Source organism: Patiria miniata, unplaced genomic scaffold (genome assembly GCF_015706575.1).
Source record: "Patiria miniata isolate m_02_andy unplaced genomic scaffold, ASM1570657v1 HiC_scaffold_7, whole genome shotgun sequence".
Classification (NCBI taxonomy): Eukaryota; Metazoa; Echinodermata; class Asteroidea; order Valvatida; family Asterinidae; genus Patiria; species Patiria miniata.
In genome coordinates, this window is record NW_024037074.1 from 29404899 (window position 1) to 29425382 (window position 20484).

General features: G+C 39.9%; 2 protein-coding genes across 2 annotated transcripts; both read right to left on the reverse strand.

The window, feature by feature from the left end:
* Nucleotides 1–2131: 2131 nt before the first annotated feature.
* Nucleotides 2132–2959, reverse strand: LOC119745446 (collagen alpha-1(X) chain-like). Its single transcript, XM_038221795.1, has one exon. It carries the CDS (start codon nucleotides 2957–2959, stop codon nucleotides 2132–2134), a length of 828 nt encoding a protein of 275 aa, XP_038077723.1.
* An 11843-nt stretch (nucleotides 2960–14802) lies between these two features.
* On the reverse strand, nucleotides 14803–15697 carry LOC119744553 (complement C1q subcomponent subunit B-like). Its single transcript, XM_038220529.1, has one exon. It carries the CDS (start codon nucleotides 15695–15697, stop codon nucleotides 14882–14884), a length of 816 nt encoding a protein of 271 aa, XP_038076457.1. The 3' UTR covers nucleotides 14803–14881.
* Between the last annotated feature and the right edge of the window lie 4787 nt (nucleotides 15698–20484).

Below are 20484 nucleotides of genomic sequence, written 5' to 3' on the forward strand. Positions count from 1 at the left end.
AACTGAATAAGTCAATTAACTGCAATTGAAACAAAAAATAGAATAATTAAATTGTCATTAACATGGAAGGGGGAAAATAAGAATTATGAACATGTAAGACTGTTCTGAGTCATGTGGTGCAATTCAATGCAAGTTCCTTTCGAGGATAATCCGCCCGTAACAAAACGCCTCGAGCCATTTTATCCGGAAGCATACATTTTCAATTAATAGACGTTTGATTGAGATACCTTTTCCGGGAATCAATTTTGTGTCGTCGTCTAAGCAGCCGTGTGGATGCAAAGGCCTAAGAGTCGCCGTCGTTAAACAAAGTTAATCCGATTACGTACTTGGACGCTATAACAGAGTAGTGAAATTCATGCATGGAAAAACATGGTCTTTTAAACGTTGTCTTTCTCAGAAAATATGCTCACTTGTTAAATTTGAACAGAAGAAAAATTTGTTAACTTCATGTCAGTGAACAAACATCGCCGAAACTATGTATTTACCTCAATTTCTAGGAAATCGCCTCAAGTAGTTATTTCAAGAGCAGTTGAACACGTATATCATCTAAATATACTCCGAATTTCAGCTTAATCTGTTGTTGCAAACGTTTGGGTTACACCTTGAACTATCTTCAAGGTAGATTTCGACGAGGATTTTGTTGACGACCAAATTAACTCAAGTGCGTGGTTTCCAGGTTGGCTGATTTTGAAGAAACAATGACAACCCGCATATAAGCATATTCATTTGACATTAGCGTCACTCGGCGTTACTTCGCGTGTGTTTCGGTATCGACCAATGAAAGCCGGAAAAAACAGTGATATTTATGAATTAATAACTCGCGAAGGAGGCTATTCTGCAAATTTCTACTGCACACTGCAATGGATAGGAACCTTGTTAAAGATTGACAGATATTGCAAACACCAGTGTTACAATTTTTAAAAATGGAGGTAGCCAGGCCTATATTTCCAATTTCAACGAAAAGTACTAAACATATCAAAACGAATTTTAGCACACAGTTGGATCATTATAAGGGAAACAAACCCTGATAGTTGCATGAAGATACGGTCCTCCAAACGGAAGAAATTAATTTTCAAAGATTTCGCCCGCAAATGGAACATATGTCTGTGTGCATGTTTGTTTCATTCAAAATATGGTATAACGTAACCTTTAGAAATCGGCCTTCGCAAATGCAAGGCAATAAGGACATGCTTCCGAGGACAAACGCCGGCATTGTGAGCATGGGTGGATCCAGAGGGCATGATCCGATAACAAAACTTAGAAGCCGGAACATATAAGCATGGGCGTCGCCAGGGTGGGCAAAGCAAATTTTTCCCCAAAATGTCTCAACTTTTTCACTATATTCTCAACTTATCATTTTTCCGAGCGTGAGCCGGGGAGCATTTGCCCTTAACCTCCTCCCCAATCAAATTAACAGCAATATGGCTTCGTGCCTCTTTTTTTTCTTCCTTGTTTTCCAGTTTTCCGGGGGGGGGGGGAGAGGGGGCGTAAAGCCCCCTTGCCCCCCCCCCGCGACGCCTATGCATATACGATAACGTATGCAATCCGCACCGATCCGCACCGATCCGCTACAATCTGTTCACTCTCGGCGCATCTTCATTTGAACCGAAATGATTATATACTCATGCAGGTAATGTTTACCAACTGTACTCCCGATGCAGCGTAGTATTAACAAGTCCTGTTTATTACGTCACGATTTACTTTGTTTTGTTTGCTGCCTCCAACGACAACTTTTACACAAATTGCACGTTCGGGTCGAAACAGGACCTGAAAAACAGCTCTCAAAAGTACCTTCTGTACTCATTTCATGACAGACACAATAGTCGTTTTTATTTCATCACACCTTAGGCTACACATACCCGAAAATGACGGAAATGTCTTCGAGCATTCCACAACCTTTTTAACAAAATTAACATTTACAGTTAATGTCGTGTTTGCCTTATTCACATCAAAATGACGAAGAATACGACACACGATGACTAATGTAATAAAAATATCGAAATATGTTTTTTTTTTTTTTTTTACTCCTTAACGCTTTATTTGTTTCGGGAAAACGAATGAGTGATGGCGTAAGTGATTCATCGCCAAAGCGTTTGATAACGTATACTTATTAAGGGAAATATAATTTGTATTATTCGGCGTAAAGGAGGAAGCCACTAAATGAGGTGTATCCACGGGAACTACTACCCGCCTTACCGACCATGCTTAGATACACCGTGTCCCCTATCTGTAGAACCAGCACTGCGCTCCCCGACACCTGCTCTTGACTACCTGAATCACCGCTATAGCCAGTGACAACCACGTCGTTGTTTTTCTGTAGGCAAACGGTAAGGGTAGTGCTTGAAGTGTATTGGAGCACAGAAAACGTAAACACATAGGTGCCCGGCACTCTACAGGTAAATGTACCGGTCTCTAGGCCAAAGCTGGTACCCGGTAGAAGCGTCTTGGTCTCATCGAAGGGCAAATTGGAGTCGTAATTCGTAAAGGTATCCGAAGGGCCCGTCCTCCTTACTGTGAATGCCACCCGCTGGTTGGAGTTGTCTGGTGTCTCCCCTGGCTCACCCTTTTGACCTTTGACACCAGTTTCCCCGGTTGTTCCAACTAAACCCGTTAGACCTCTAGGACCTATCTTGCCAGGTAGGCCAATTAGATCATCACCTTTAGACCCAGGGTTCCCAGGTGCTCCCCGCTCACCCATAGGTCCAATCGGGCCAATCTCACCTTTTTGACCTGCATCGCCCTTTGACCCCTGCTGACCGTACGGCCCCATCGGTCCTGCTGGGCCAGGCAGACCTGGTATGCCGGGTATTGCGGCAGGTCCCTGACAGCACTGCTGACACGCCTGCGACGCAGGACCATCACCGTCCGAGGGAACCGGCCCTGTAACGGAAGCTTGGAGCTTGACAGAGTTACCCAGAAGGAGGGCGATTGACAGAATGGTGGCCACACAGATCTTCATCTGTAAAGAGAACAATACATTTGAAATACAAAAAACTATGGAAAACAGTACGGGAAGATGAGATAAAACATATTTGGGTCAGTAAAACTGGGGATCAGAGTTAGACTTTTGAAACTTAACAGAAATCCCAAAGTGAGTCATTTGACTCTTTTTCGTGAAAACTTGCTTGCCTCCCTTGTGCTTGTCCTGTGCAACCTACGGCAACCAACGCAATTATAGGCAAAATCGGCGACCCCGAGCAATGTTTGGGCAACCATTAAGCCTCCTCTGTGCCTCCTCTGTGTCATTATCGGTGACCATCGGCAACTAACGGCGATCACTGGTCGATCATTCAGCCATGCTTCTGCCTCCTAGGCGACCCTTGAGGCACTAGAATGGCAGAAGCATCGTCCAGATTGACGGTAAAATTTGCAACAGAACGGATCTATTACGTGGCGACCATTGGCCGACCATTGTGCATCCATTCTGCAATCACGGCAATGCTCGTGCCTCCCTTCTGCCTCATTTGAGCCACCTTTGAGCAACCAACCTCCTCGGCGACCTTTGTGCGACTGTGTTGAACATGATCACAAATTTACGGCGACCATGGCGTCCATGGCGATGTCTGAACATCCCGTGTACAACCTTTGAGCGACCTAGGCAACCATTCGGCCTCCTTTGAACCTTCAACGGCGACCTGGCCAGTTTTATTGTCGCACAAGGGAGGCCTAAATGTTGCAGCCCTACGTGTAAATGGGGTCTAACACTCATTCAAATGGGCCATTGTAGACCGTAAACTTGACAAACGGATTTTGCCGTGTAACTAACGAGACAGTAGTAGCTGCTCTATTTTCTCGTCCACAAAACTGACAGCAACGTAAGGCTAGCGAACGAAAAAAAAGGGCTTCCGAAAATTCGCAGTTTTCTTGCCAAAGCACAACCGATCCATACAAACTATCAGCTGTTTTAGGTAGTTAAAGACCTAATACTAGGGGTTGGTAGTGGCCCATACTGTTTTAGCTGCCCCCCTCAAAATATGTAGTGACCCATGGGAATCAATGGAAAAATACTTTAAACGTTATTTGAGACCATCCCCCCCCCCGTACATGGCCCTCAAAGTGTCATTTTTAAAATATGGTATGGTACCCCGACTTATTGTGCACAAAGTGTATGTAACTATTTGTGGCTCAAGACTATTTTCTCCCACACTAGTCTAGCCTAGAAATAAGTTAGAAAAATAGAGGAAATAAAGTTTAATGATAAGTATATTCTTTTGTTTCACATCTTAAGTGTTTTTGATGTATGTCATAACAACTTATCCTAGAGTTCATCCTGTGCAGAATTCCACTGCACATTACTTCTGGTATTGTAAATTTGTTACACCAGAGTATTCTCGGAAGGAACCTTGCTATCTTCACTAGATAAAATCAACAGTTACTACATGTAGCTTTGACCATGTTGACTTGGGCTGATGAAGCACTAAATATAATGTATACCAATGTTTACCTACCTCAGCTCATATTAATTGCAAAACAAATTAAATACAAAACAAGTTTACTGCAAGACAAATTTCAAAATTTGGCAAAGTGGAGGTCACAAATTGTAAACTTAACAATCATGACGTTGCAACTTAATTACCCTGTACCGAGTGGTGATATCAAAATAAAAAGGCGTTGTTCACGTTATTATTGATACTATAGCTCCAGACAAACAAAGAAAAGGTCCATCAGTATACAACTTACAAGTTTCAAATTAGGAAGGCAGTCCTATATGCTCAGGGAAAGTGAAACAAAAAATCAATGGACCAACTTTTCATCACAATCATGATGCATGAAATGGCCAGTAAAAGGTAACTTAACTTAACGGTAGCATGTTTGAGTAATAATTGAACTGCAAAATCTATTGCTTTTAATGACTTAAACCGCCAACTATGTCCACAAACTATGAACAGCTGATCTCCTGTGTGGCGCAAATAGTTTTTAAGATTTATAGTCTGGTACCTTACAAATTGCCTTTCTTAAGTACATTGTAAGTCATCAAGAGTGTTGTTATTGTAAAGTTGCTTGATAAGCCTGTTACAAACAATTCTTTCAAGGGTTTTACTCACGACAGACGTAAGCGAGATAGGCCTGTAATTACTGGGATCACCCCGTTTTCCTTTTTTGAACACGGGAACCACATAAGCCCTTCGCCATTCATCGGGTACAATGCCCGTTTCAAATTTAGCGAGCGAAGGTGCAAGGAACTCTGCTCCCTCCTTAAGAATTCTGTGGGAGATGTTGTCAGGGAGATGTTGTAAGGACCTTGACTTTTACTGACATCAATGCCTTTGAGTAATTTACAAACTTCATACGAGGTGCACTTGATATTCTCCATCTTGTCAACACTTGGCTCAGGATCACAAATAATTATTAAATAACATTCACTCACCTTGAAGTAAACGTTCTGGAATTCTATCATGACAGGAATCCTCGACAGTCGAGCAGATTGCTGGCTGCAAATAAAACCAAAAAAAAATGAGTCATTAAAATCCGATCGGAGATAACTTGGGGGCTGGTAGGGGAGGCATAGCTGAGTTTTTCACGTAAACACCGCAAAAAATATCTCTAACATTAGGCCAAAAAAAATAAAAAAAATCGGTCTCTGGTCAGCGCGCGCATGGATTTTAATTATGCGCGTTAATCTTTTTTCTTCCAAAATGTTCCTCCGTAGCTCCAACAGCGCCCTCTATTTCTGCACTTCCTCAATTGTTTTTTACCAAAGAGCACCACGGAATGGGAAACTGCACCAGGCAAATGATCGAGAGCACCATGGCAAATTTTGGAGGACACCAATGTATACATGAGGACACCAAAAAAAGCAAAATAGTACCCCACCTTGTCTGTACAATCCAAGCTTGAAAAAAAAAAAAGCCGCGTCGCCGCGTCAATTCCGGAATTTTGGTCTAACCAGAGACCGAATATTTTTTTTTTTGCCTTAAGGATTGATTTCTTTTTATATATTTCAAGCGAAATGTGTTTTCCAAAGGCTCTGACTGGACTCAATCATATCTTTGTTTTAATAATTACTAGTTTGGAATTTCATCACTAAATCAGATTTTCTTTAAACAAAATTATGTCAGCATTCAGCAAAAATAAAATCACGTGAAATCATTTGCAATGCTTGGACAAGTACCTACAGAAACTTTGCAATGTCGAAAGTGAAGATAAGACTGGTTTCAAATTCTTTTTGAAATCGTTCGGATAACCTTAGCATAGATTTTTTTTTTATGGTATGCCGGCGGGAACACTCTTGTACGAACGTTAACGGACGGAATTCCATTACGAGAATCAATATTTTGCGCATACATTTTCCTCAAAATGTACACAACTTCTTTCTGAGCTGAAACTTCAACAGGTTTCTCAAAATGTACGTATCTACTGAGCTGAAACTTCCACAGGTTTAATAAAATATTACAGGTGACAATATTACAGGTGGCATTCAAGTTAACAGTTCGTTACAAAAATAACTATTCAACAGGGTGGGAAATTAGAACACCGGATTGGCTATTAGCATCAGCCACCATTTGTTTCTCAACAAAGTATGTCCTTGAAAAAAATTCATATTTACTGCACAATAATTTAGTCTTCTTTTACATGCATTTAGCCATTTTTTTCGAGTTCCCTAAATGTATTTCATTACTTGTTAACTGTTGAATGGGATGGCGCCAGACTGTTTATGCAGGCATAATGCAGCCTTACTTTACTGTCAGTTTTTTTTTTTTAATCTGGCTTAACACATTAAGGAACATTAAATTACAAGTTTGAAATTATTCACTGAAGCATGATCGACTTAATTAGTAATTAATTTCATTTTATTTCTATAAACAAGTTCCAGAAATCAAGATTTCACATGACTTTCATTCCAATGTGGCCGACTCGTGAATAAGGCCCATACCACTATCGGTGTTTCAAAAACTCAACAGAATCTTAATAGTGGCATGTTGAGTGGAGCCTTTTACATGCAAACATCACTAAATTCATCCCAGATCTTGTGTTTCGAATTTTTAAGGCTGAGAGCAGAGAATGCAGAAGGGCCGCATAATGTTTACACATTTATATCAACTCTACACATGATCAGAAATGAAGTAGAATAAAACTGTTTACATGATCATCCGGTCCGTTCATATTTGCGCCTTCTAATAGTGAAACCATAGAGCGTTTGTTTCCGACTAGCCACACTGTTGTTAACAATGTTTGAAGGTAACTTAAAAATCATGTACACAAAATGGTGCGGATCGAATATAGGCCCGCTTGTTTGGCTGTTAACATTCGTGTATCAGTAGTCACGCAATATCAGTTTCAATAATTGAAGTTTTGTTCAGAAAGGGGAAATTTCAAGACGACCACCGCGCTCAGCAATAATCATAAAAATAGTCCCACGCTAATTGAAACATCACTATGTGCAAAAAAGGCAACTTTTTTTGTTTCTGAAAAAAAGAAAAGAAAACAAAAAATAACAATTAATTCTTTCAAACACTCACCAAGCAAATGTCGTTCTTGTAATCAGTTCTCTAGTGTTGTCTTGTACGTGAGGATGAAGAAGAGCTGCGTCGTTGTGAGGAGTGAAGATATTGCTCGTGGCTTAAATATTGCCTTAGATTGCCCTAGCAGTGACTGGCCCGGTTTGTGATTGGTCCCTGCTCGCCGTCACTCAGACATCACCGACTCGCTTCATATTAATAAGAAGGAAGTGATGTCAATGTGGTAGATGTTGTACAGTCATAATCAAAACCAGTGTGTCGCCGCACTGAAATAGCCGTATTTTATTGGTGGATATGGATAACGGTGACACGTACATCAAAAACACACGATTTGTGATTGACACATACAACCTGTCAATCACAAACGACCCACTGGTGATCACCGACTTGTTGGGTGACTTACTCTGATTGGTGGATAGAAAATTGACCTACACTGGCTGTGATTCATTAAATGTGCAGTTGGCACTTCAGTCCATTGAATTGTTTCGATTTATTTAGGATTGCATGAGGAATTAAATCGTAATCAAGATGGCGGCCAAAGTAGGATTTAACTTAAATCTGGGAGCGCCTGGGTGTATTATATGGATGCACTTAACTCAGATGAAACGTACTGTTATACAACAGTGCATTTTGTTCAAGTCAGGATCTCAAATTGAAGCACAAGGGAAGAGGAGAGGGGCTAAGGTCTTCCACTGGCGGGGGGGGGGGGAGGCAGTGAGGGGGGAAGGGGAAAAGAAGGGGGAGGTGGAAGCAGTGAGGTGGGAAGGGGGAGAAGGGGGAAGGGGGATGAAAGGGGGAGAGGGAAGGGGAAGGGGGGCTCATGTACCCCGTGTCTATAGTTGTGGCCATGGGTAAGGCATTGTTATTTATTATTGGGGATTTTAAAGACTAAGATACATTACATACAAGCTGGAAGAAAGTTAAGTGAACTTCTATGAACTTTGCTGTCAGCCTTGTATCATATTTTGGCAGCATTGTATTGTTGGACGTGCGTTTTTAGAATTGTGTAAACCCCAGTCGGAATGAACCTTCCCAGAAATGCAGGAATATATGATGTGCTATGATGGACTTACAAAGCACAATTAGTTAGCTAAACTAATGACACAGTTCAACAATAGAACGCAAAATGAATTAAGATAAATATCCCCCCATATAAACAAGATAGGCATGTTTTGCATGACCAGATTTCCTGTGTTTGTTATTTGATGACTTTCGCATAACGAGTCATCCTGAACTTTAGCCTTGGTGATATCCGGACAAATTAATCACACCAGAAGGTGTCATTCTGTTTGTTTAATCATCTCGACAATGAATAATCTCTTAAGCAATGGCGTAGCGCCGATATAAGTGTGGGGTGCGGTCGTTGGACGACCACAAGCCCCTCCCCCTCCTCCCAAATCCGGTGAAAAAAGCCACTGATGTGTTAGGGGGCTTAACATTGATGGCCATGTTCCGAAGCCAGAGACGAAGCCTAAGCTTACAAAACGCCCGAAGTCGAATTAAGGCCTAGTAAGGTGTTTCTCAAGCTGCGGCTTCGTTCCGTTTTTGGCTTCGGGCATGCGGTTTTGCAATGGAGCTGCAGCTATATATATGGAATGAAGCCGGGACTTGGAAAAACTCCCAAGTCACTTTCTTGGCGTGTGTAAAGCCTCCGATCAAAACGCCTTGCTGTTTATACCATAGCCACTCGGTCATATACCAGTGAGAGTCAGGTCGACCTTGTAAAAAGGCTACAGTTAGGCCATTATTTTGACCAGCAGAGTTAATTCCTTGTTATCATTTGGGGAACCGTCAACTTGGAACTGGTGAAGATCTGGGGATGCAGAAGATGTTGAGTTGAAATGGACGGTACGTAGCTATTGAGGGCATTGCTCTAGAATATATGTACATGTTGTAGCATACACGCGTGCGTTGATTGTTAATACTTAAAAAAAAATGTTGATGAAATACACAAACAAATTGAAACTAAAACTCTTGTAATGCAAACAGAAACAAAACAATTTGTTTATGGCTGTCAGATAAGAGAAACAGTCAATAAATACGGTAATGTATTAAATAGGCAATACTAAATGTGAATATGAGAGGCGCAGAGAATTAAATGTTAATAGTCAATAACGAAAATATAGAATAATGAGGAAATAAATGTGTGCTTGAGAGATGTTAAACACTATGTTTAAGACTGATTGGAGTCTGAAATGCTGATATTTACCCAAGGCGAAGCAGAGGGCAATTATCAGCATTCCAGCGTATCAGACTCCAACCAGTCTTAAACATGGTGTTTAATACCGACCTAGCATATATGTATTCCCATTCATCAATAACCTTTCGGTCAAAAAAATGAAAACTTTTCGGTTCAAAAGTCAAAACTCGTTTTTCCATAGGCGGGCTCGAGTAGGCCTGTGGCTTTTTCACTTAATTCTGTCCCGCACGAGGGTGGCCAGTTCGTCTGTCGATTCTACACCGGTGTCCTTTTGCAACATCCCGGTGTAAGATATTTTCGGTCTTCCTCGCCTACTGTATCCGTGGGTTGGTTTCCAGAGAATGACTTTGTGTGTCTCCAGCTGCGAGTGCTGGTAACAGTGGCCTGCTAACTGCACCCGACCGGCTGCGATTTTGTCTCCGACTCGTAGGAGTTAGAGTCCATGTTTCGCATCCATACAGTAGCACTGATCGATGGCTGCTCGATAAGTGTTTGAAATCGGAGTTGCTGTCTCCACCTGCCCGGAGCAAACTGGTTTTAAGGCGCAAGAAACCCACCTTCAGACCTCAAGCCCTCATTTCTAAACGGAGATCGGCAAGTGAAGCCGGGCAGTAGATGTTTGAATTAGGAGAGGCTATTTGAGACGTTGATCATAATTATGGGACATTTCATGGAAGAGGAGTGGCTCAATCCTCTCACTGCCCCGATCATCCTTAGACATTTAGACCCCATTATTTAGTAGCTCATGGATCCATTTTGTCACCTCTTTCATCTGCAGCGTTGTGCACTAATCACGATTGCTAAACTGCTGTGCTACCCCGTCGCAAATTGTGAGTGTTTTCCTGGAAATATTTAGCAAATAACCTCCATAGGGTATCCCAGTAAATAGGCCAAAGATCCATCCCCTGAGCTCATGAATAAAAGTTACACATTCAAATTATTCTATATTTGAGAGCCATGGAATTAGTGGATTGAAGATTATGACATTGTACCTCTGGTCTGCACTTGGGGCTTCCAATTCTGAGCATTGTGGATGCAATTGGGTCCAAAAGTGGCGCTATTTAGCCATGTTGCGGATGGATTCTTTTTTTTTAATGGCTACTCTTACAGTTTGGGAAATATAATTCGTTTGAGGGGGATCCTCTGGAGGGAATCTCAGTGGAGGGAAACTAAAACTGATTATAGACAACCAAAACCGTTTGTTTTTATAGGGGACGTGAGCTCGCCCCCTCTCCCTTCTTCAACAACCACCTACCCTTAGCCCTTACCCTACCCCCACTTCCCCGAAACTGCTGTCCCAAAACTGAACAACCATTAATCTCCAACATCTTCCTTCATCTTAAACCCCCATCCACCCTCGACCCTCAACCGACCCTCAAATCCCACCCATCACCAACCCAAATTCATTTAATATCAAAGCAATTATGATTACAGTTAATTACAGTTTTAACATCAGAATTTGGAAGAAATTGCTGACGAGAGTCAGACAGGTTGTGTGCCATAAACGTCAAAATATGATTCCAACCAAGAGTATATATCAAAATGGTTTTGTGCGTTTACTTCCCTGTGAAATCGATTGACTTTTTCCAAACAAAAGGTTTTGTTTGCAAAAGTGTTTGAAACACTTGAAATAAAGTGTAACAGTAGGATCGGAGTTTAAAATACGGCAGGTAGTTTATTAAATCATCAAAAGCTAGAGTTTTGAATAATATTAAGTTACTTTTTCTAAGTAGTTATATTCGATACATATGACATTATGATTACTTCGTGTTGTAAACACTTTTCTTACAACCAGTTTGTGTATTGTAACTGACAAGCGCTACATTTTTTACGTGATAGTGTCATATTTTTCCAACAAATATTGGCATAAAATCATAAACGGGTATTTGATAAGAATTAAACTCTCGAAGTCAATTTGGCCTAACTTTAATTCAAAAACCACATACTAAAACGTCTGAATTCCAATTAAATTTTTTGAGGCAAAACATAAAGTGTACAGTGAAATCACGATCAGTCAAACTCTGATTACTCAAAACAACTGTTAAGTCAAGCAAAGAATCTATTCCCTTCAGTAGTGTATTAATATACATAGTTGTTTAACTCAAAACTCTGCTGAAGTCAAATGTTGTTCTTGTTCCTTTGAGGTTTGACTTTTAGGACATAAGAATTAAGAATTATTAGAATAAGAACTATTCTGAGTTCATTTTGGTGCAATTCAAATGCAACCTCGTTTAAAAAGAACAATTTGAAGTTTTATAAATGATTTGAAGGCGTGTCAACTATGTTTTATTCCAGAAACACACCTTTTCAAGTGTTTTTGGAAATATTTTTGGAAAATCAATGTTTATTTGTCTGAAGACAAGCTTCTGATGACAATATGCTGGCATTGTTAGCACGGGTGGATCCAGAGGCCGTGATCCTACAACAAAACTTTAAAACCAAAAGAATAAGCAATCCAACCGCTCCAGCACCGTCCGCACTGTTGTAATGCGTATTTGTCGCATTGTGCTTCATGACATTATTAAGTGTAATCAGTGTGGTTGTATTTTGACAAATAAATGTTCAAAAATTACATTGTAACGATAACATTTATTTGATGTTCTTTAACTCGTCTGTTGTCTGTTTATTTAAATCAACACTTGTGTTGAGTTATAAACGCAGAGTAACTGGTAGACAAGCATGTCATTGGATATTGCCCAGTTTAGTTGTGAACAGATTTATATAGAAACAAAACAAGAGTAACAAAATTTAGCTTTTCTTCAAAAGAACCATTTGTATAAGAAAATGCACATTTTGGCCTGTCAAATCGTCATCAATGTCACGAAGAGCCACACATGTGGATTTTGAAAAAAAAAGCGTTTTTGAAATAATCGTAAAAGAAGTTCCTCAATTTTATAACTTCCACAACAACTACTACTTTGAATGTAACACCTTTATGCTGTATGAAAACATGCACATGTTTCTTGAACGGTAAACGTTTATGTAAACCCATTAAACAGATTTAATATAATAGTTAATTAGCCAACACCAATTAGTAAAGATGCCTGTCCCTTTGTAAAAACGAATATCCACGTTTCCTACATTTAGGCCCTTTCTGTTCAACGTGATTTTCCACAGGCAAGAAGTGCGCGTATTACACGCGCAACTGATAATGTAAAAAAGATGTGTGGCTCTTCGTCAAAACGAAAATCTCATTTGACCTGCTTTTACGCCTTTCCGTCCATCTGATTTTTGTTTTGTATGCGTTCAAGGGGCACCTACGTCCGTGTTTCTACGAGATAACACAGAATGCACTAATTTAGATGCCTGTCCAGTGCATCATGAATGTAATTAAGAATTTAATGATGTTTTACTTAAAGAAGCATGTCAAAATGGTTTACAGTACGATGTTTTAAAGCGAAGTAGGGAAAACCTCGAAATCGAAATTTTTTTATTTTTGACATGTGTGGCTCTTCGTAAAAATGGTGACGAAATTATATGTATTTATACGCACTCATTACTTCCGGTTTGATTATGTCCACAGTTAACAAGTGCAAGCTGAATATTGATTTGTTTCAGGGACGATACCTATTGATTCATGACGTGAGGAGAACCTCTAAAAATACAAAACATGACAATGAATGAAGAAGTGTTTGTATTAATAACATATAACTTCTGGTTAAATTACGTCACAGCATTTGGCAGCCGAAGCCCAAATTTGTAACGCAAATCGTTATCGAGCTAGGAACATAGTCATGGATACTGATCAAATAATTGATTGGCATTGAACAAAATTGAAACTAGATAATTTCAAATTCTTTCTACAACAACTTCTGGTCGGATTTTGAAACCTCGCAATGTCAGTTGCTGTTGTCCAAAAAACATCTAGGGACTTTTTATAAACTTAAGACCAGTGATAAAAAAGTCTTTTACGTGCCTCTAGAGGGCGTCCTTTGTGAGGATGACGTCATCGTGGCGTTTTTTGTGTGTTTAGCCTCCCTCACTATACATTTCCATCATTTGATTTTAGTAAAACGCTTCCGTTTTCAAATTACATTTAATTCTCAATGCACTTCCGGTAACACCGGAAGTAAATACCAAGCGATTGAATGTGTTCGGGAATGAGACATGTTTCCCAAGGCATCATGTACATCCACAGCAAAAAAAATGAACAAGGTACACTATTCAGCATATCAGTTCAAACAAATAATGACATAGGTCAAAACTATTTTGTCCAATTTTAATGGCCACTCCCGGCTGGAAGAGACACCGTGGCCGTCCAAGATCATCTTGGTTGGATCAACTCGGACGGCCTATGACTGAATGTGGAATGAGGCTGTAGGACGCGGGCACAGTCGATCGGCGCGACGGACCTATGCTGTCTATGCAGACGAGTGAGTGAGTGAATGACATCATGATGACGTCACCAAGACTTCCACATCTTTTACAGTTGACTAAGGTTCATGTTCGTACCAGGGTTCATGCTCGTAGAAGTTAGTCAGTTTGTTTAGGCTTCTATGTGCATTTTATATTCAGATGACTTTGACCTTCCTGTTTCCCCGGAATTAGAGGTCATGTGACTTTGCATTTTGTAATCAAAATGTTTATCAAATATGATCACAAAGTGTGAACGTGATTGTTCATTTTGTTCATGAGTTATAAAATGATTAAAAATAGTAATACATGCATTTTGAACAAAAATCGCTTGTAATTTGATAGCCAATGACGACATCATGAAGTTAGAGTAATATCACACGCCTGGGATCAGGTTTGAGGTTTGTTCTTAGTTTCACGTTAATGTTGTGTACAGTTAAGAAGCAAATTTGCAAAAAAAAATATTTTCATGGGCAAAAGGACGAAAACATTGATTGAAATTATCTGTAACCGCAAGTATAAGTCTCCGTTTGACAGTTGTTATTATTATTAGGCCTGTTCATAATTGTACTAAGATGGTATAAATGAAATATTCAAGATATTTTCATCAGAATTTTTTTATTCCACAGTGTAAACAAAAACGTTGTCAAAAAGTGTAAGTATTATTTTCAATGTCTATCAATAATATAGCCATTGTTTAAAAGATGTGCGTGTGGGTAAGGCAAAACAAATAATTACAGTATAATTTTGAGACATTCAACTACTATTTCTTTTAATTCAGGTGTTATTGTTTCCGCAAAATGGAATGCAATTTTTAAGTATTCAGCAACACGATGCCCTTATGTATTTATGTGTGGTGATATTTTATTTATTCGGGGTAAATGAGGAAACCACTGAATGAGGTGTCGTGAGAGGAACCACCACCTACCCTGCCACGCATGGTAAGATACACCGTGTCTCCTTGCTGCAGAACCAGCACCGCGCTCCCAGACAGCGACTCATAGTGACTTAAAGCAGTGCTATGGCCAGAGACAACCACGTCGTCGTTCTTCCGGAGCTGGACGTACAGAGTGCTGCTGGAAGGATATTTGTTCATAGAAAACATGAACACGTAGGTGCCCGACACACTACACGTGAATGTGCCAGTCTCGAGATCGAAGCTGGTACCCGGCAATAGCGTTGCGGTCTGCTGGAAGGGCAAACGGGTGTCAATGCTCGTAGACACATCTGGAGCACTATACCTCCTCACGGTGAATGCCACCTGCTGGTTGGAGTCGTCTGGTGTCTCCCCTGGCTCACCCTTTTGACCTTTGACGCCAGTATGACCGGTTGCTCCAACTAACCCTGGTGTACCCCTCGGACCTACCTTGCCGGGCAACCCTATCCCGTCGTCCCCAGGGTTCCCATGTGTTCCCCGCTCACCCATAGGGCCAATTGGTCCAATCTCACCCTCATGACCTGGCTCGCCCTTTGACCCCGGCTGACCGTATGGCCCCATCGGCCCTACAGGTCCAGGCAGACCTGGTATGCCGGGTATAGCAGCAGGTCCCTGGCAGCACATCTGACACACCTGAGAGGCAGGACCATCACCGTCCGAGGGAACCGGCCCAGTAACGGAAGCTCGAAGCTTGATAGAGTTACCTAGTAGTAGGGCGATTGATAAAATTGCCACACAGATCTTCATCTGTAAAGAAAAATAACAATAAAATACGTAAACATGAGAACAAATTAAATGCCGGGAAAATGATCTATGAGAGAAAAAATATTGAAGTCATGCAGACAAACTGGGGAATCACATCTAGGCCTAAGTAAGACTTATGAAAAGTTGCCGTCGTTTGAAAAAGAAATGAATAACCGTGTATGCTTAGTCAAAACTAATCTAATTTGAAAAGCTTCTATTTAACGATCTCACTGAACGAAATTTATTTTGCTAAATGCAGGTGGTTTATTTTGTTTAATGTCTCATCCAAAAGTTAAATTCAGAAATCAGCGCTGATCATTTTTGCTATTAGCATCAACTGCCATCTGTTTCATAACAGATCGAGTCTTAGAAAATCTGTAGGATTTGTAAATATATGTTCCAGCTGTAAAAGAAAACATGATTTTCAAAATATCAAGCCATGGTTGTTTCGAATCTAGGGGGCATGCTGGGTGAAAACCCAGATATTGAGCCCTACATGCAAATATTCACCCAAGAGCTTGTGCTTGAAAAGTTTAAAGCAGACAGCGGAGCAGAAGGGCCATATAATTTCTGCAAACATCATATCTATTCAGGATTTCTACATTCCAGATAGATAAAGCAATTTGAGCTACATTAATACGTTGTGCATCATCATCCAATCATCAAGGTCCAGTTTATTCTATTTACTAACGGGTGACTCTCTTATCATACATTGCTTATAAAAGTAGCCTAATAATAAAACCGGAATTGCGCACTGTGAACTAGTCTTTGTTCCAAGACGTTACTACCTGTGTTTGTGTACGTGTGTAATCATACTACTAATGAACACTTTTGCAAAACAATTGTTTTCAATCAACAGAGGGCGCACTTCAATGCATTACATAAGTGGAAGTAAGAGAACGATTGCGCTATAATCGATACTCGTTGAATAAACACAGTGAATAAGAATCGAATACTTTGCAGAATCGATAACAGATTTGTATCGCGGGTCTAAAGTGCAATATTACTTTCGCGCGGAGAAAAAATATTCAACGAAGGTCTTGGTACCAAGACTAACTGTGAACTAGCAAACTGACACAGTTCAAAAGTGCAAAAGGTATTGCAATCCGACTCATTGGTAACACCAACAAGACAGGTCCGGATTTCCTGCACTCGTTCTTCCATGACCAACTTTGCATCCTAAATTGTTTAGAGTGATTGCTGAAAACATGTTTACATGTACATCACAACATCTGTTTGTGTTTGAAAAGGAAGGGTTTGAATCAACAGAGAAAAAGAAACGAGGTAGAATATACAGTGATGCTTGCTTTGACGGGTTGGAATATACAGGGTCAAGCTTATCCCAAAACAATGTTTTATTACATTGCAAAGAATGACAGTGCGCAAATTTGAATCACCAGGAACCATAATAAATTTTAAACTATTCGTAAATTAGCAGAAAATGTTAAAGAAATGCAGTCAAACCTTAATAGCCATGTTTTGTCAATGAAAAGTACCGTGACTGTGAATCTGTATTGCGCTATTATTGAAACAAGATATCAAGTGAGTTTCTTTTAAAGAATTTACGAACGACGTTTTATGTTATCATTCAATCAAAAAGGCCTATAGATGAACATAAACAAAACGATGAAGTCTCCCACCTCATCACAGCTCTATTGTGACGCTTTATTGCGGTAAATGCCAAGTAACAGACACTAACATTCAAGTAATGTTCTTCAAACCTATCACGAAAGGAATCCTCAACACTCAAGCAGATTGCCGGCTGAAAAAAATAGCAACAACAATAATTTACTAAAAATCCGCTCGGATATAACTCCGGAGGAGGAGGAGGCATAGCTGAATTTCACAAGTAAAACTCTCTCTGTCGGGGCGAACTTAGCCTTACGCCAAGGTCATCGTGGCTTAGAGCGGCGGAGCTGCGAAAGCACGAAGTGACTGGAGCAAAGATTAAGTCAGCACACACGAGTGGCGAAGCCACGAGGCCTTTTCCAATTTGATTTTGTTGAATTATTCATAGTTTTTATGCAAATAAGAAGATGCCGAAAGGTTAACTAATCACAACGCGGATATTGCCTAGTTGCTTCCATTTGTAAAAGAAGGGTGAGTAAGGAAAACGTAAGAGCAACTAATTAAGTTCAGATGAAAAATAAGTTCATAAACTCAAATATTTCTTGAAATACTTTTATAGGTAAAATAAAAATATGATTTCGAGGAAAACTCAACCTCGACCCCAGGGTGTCGAGCAGTACGCTCCCAACACTACCTGCTCTCTCACCCTGGTATTGGATCATTTGCATGTGCAAGATTTTTGAACATGTATGCAAATGAGAAATAGTCTGGTGCCTGCATGTGCGTTACATTATCGTTCGTTTTTGTATGCGGTGTCTGGGGTAAAAACAGAGTCAATTCGTCGCAGCGCGTGCACAGCGTGAGTAAAGAAAAAGCGATTTATTTAATTAAATTGTTACGATCTTATCAAGACAACATGCAGTATCACATTTCATATTAATATGAACAAATTGGAAAAGGAAAGGAATGTTTTTGAGAAGGCGTGGACGAATGATCGTGAAACACGTACTGCACGTTGTGAATAACAACACCAAGTACACGATAAAAGTCCATTACTAGCCAATTGCGATATCGAATCCGGATACAGGAAGAAAGTTTACTATCCAGGGTTTACTATTGGAAACACGGTTGGAAATAAAGTAAGCACTGGGGACGAGGTTGAGGAAAACTAGACTCGCATTGTTTGTTTTTAAATTTTGTGCAAGCATCCGGGGGCGTCGACGCGTCCTGGTAGTAGCCACTAAAAGGATGATGATTGGTTGGAATTTTGCTACCCGTTTGGGGTAGCACAAATCGAGATAATAAAGAAAAACATAAACACATTCTTGCCAAGTTGGAAAAGGCCCTCGTGGCTTCGCCACTTGCGTGTGTGGTCTCCCGCTCCAGTCTCTTCGCGCTTTTCGCCGCTTTGTCTGATGCCGGCAAGTTAAGCCACGATGGATTTGGCGAAAGGCTAGGGCGAACTGTGATTTGGATTGATTATTTCCAGCGAACTATACAACGGCCTGAATGGACTCACGCAAAAGTCTACAAAAATAATTTCTCACAAATAGGATTCTATTCTTTTTTTTATCTTAAAAAAAACAACAACAACTAGAGGTTCGCGTTTGTTGTTACAAACGCAGAGTGGTCGGGCAGGCAATTTTTTTCATAAAAAACTGCCGAGTTAATTTATGAATATGTTTATGCAATAACAAAGGATCACGAAATAAAATCCTTTTCATCACAATGAATCATTTTGCTAAAAAAATTACATCGTTAACGGTGTGATAAATTTCCGTAAACATTTTTTGCACACATACGAGTTATTTCTGGTTTGAAGACGTCATTATTAAAAAAAACGGGAAGTAAAAACTGATTTAGTTCGGAGTAGATAAATGTTTATTGTAAAGATAATTAACGTACGGAAATATGAAAAATATAATTGTATGTTTTTATAACACCTAACTTCCGGTTTGATGACGTCACTAGTATTTGGAAGCAAAAGGTTCACTTTTTTATGGATATCACTATTTGGGCTACGAAGATATACGACATGGATCAAATGATAGCATTCAATTTATAATATGATCGTTTTCAAATTCTCATAGACGTAACTTCCGGTCTGAAGACGTCATGAATTTCAAACCTTGCCAAGTTATCTGTGGTTAATCAAAGAATATCAAGGGGCGATTTGGTAACCGATGGTCTTCAGATTAAAGAAAATAAACACTATTTTATGTGCCGCTAGTGGCGCCCTTTCGGATGAATGACTTCATCACACTGTTTTTTTATGACTTGCATTTCTCACTAAACACTTGCATAATATGTATGTCTGTGGTAAAATGTTTCCGCTTTTGAGTTATATTAAGTTTTTACTGCACTTTCGGTAACACCGGAAGTAAAGGTCAAGCGGTTTTGTGTCCGGGAACAAGAAATGTTTCTTACGGCATAGTCTACAACCTCACGAAAAAAAAACGAACACGATACTCTATTTAGTTCAAAAGATATAACGCAAACTATTTTGTCAAAATTTGCCCTTAAATCGCTTGTAATTTGATACCTGATGACGTCATGATGACGTAACACAATTTATAACATCTTTGTAAAATGGTACAAGTTCACACAAGGTTTTGTGATCATGCCGTGAACCGTTTGGAAGAAATGTTGCTTTGTTTTGATGTCAGGCTAACGTCTTCATTTTGAATTCACCTAACTTTGACCTTCCGGTAGACCCGGAAGTAAAGGTCAAGCGAGTTCACGACAAAAAATGTTAAGCCATTAATGGTCTATCTGATTACAGAGTACAAACATCATTGATTGTTTAGTTCAAGAGTTATAGGTGAAAGTAATTGGTCACTTTTTCAGATAAAATCACTTGTAATTTGACACCTGAGTAATATGCACCACTTCGGATGAGGGTCGATATATATTGAAAGTTACAAGTTCATACCATATACCGTTTTAAGAGAAAACCCGCGGAGAAGAATTGTCCGGAAAAAAAGAAAAAAGAAAGAAAGAACGATTAATCGCAACAATTCCAAAGAGTGGTCGAGTTGTGCCCGACCACTCAACAAGCTGAAGCAGTGCAAGTTTATTTGCAAATGCCTGGAAAAGTAAGTACCGGTTTAATAAACAATTATCATGTTGCGGCCATCGGAATTTGTCCCAGACTGAATTTCAGACCAATACATTGTGCATACATTTTTTTTTCAACATATCTATTATCCTCTAGGCTAAAA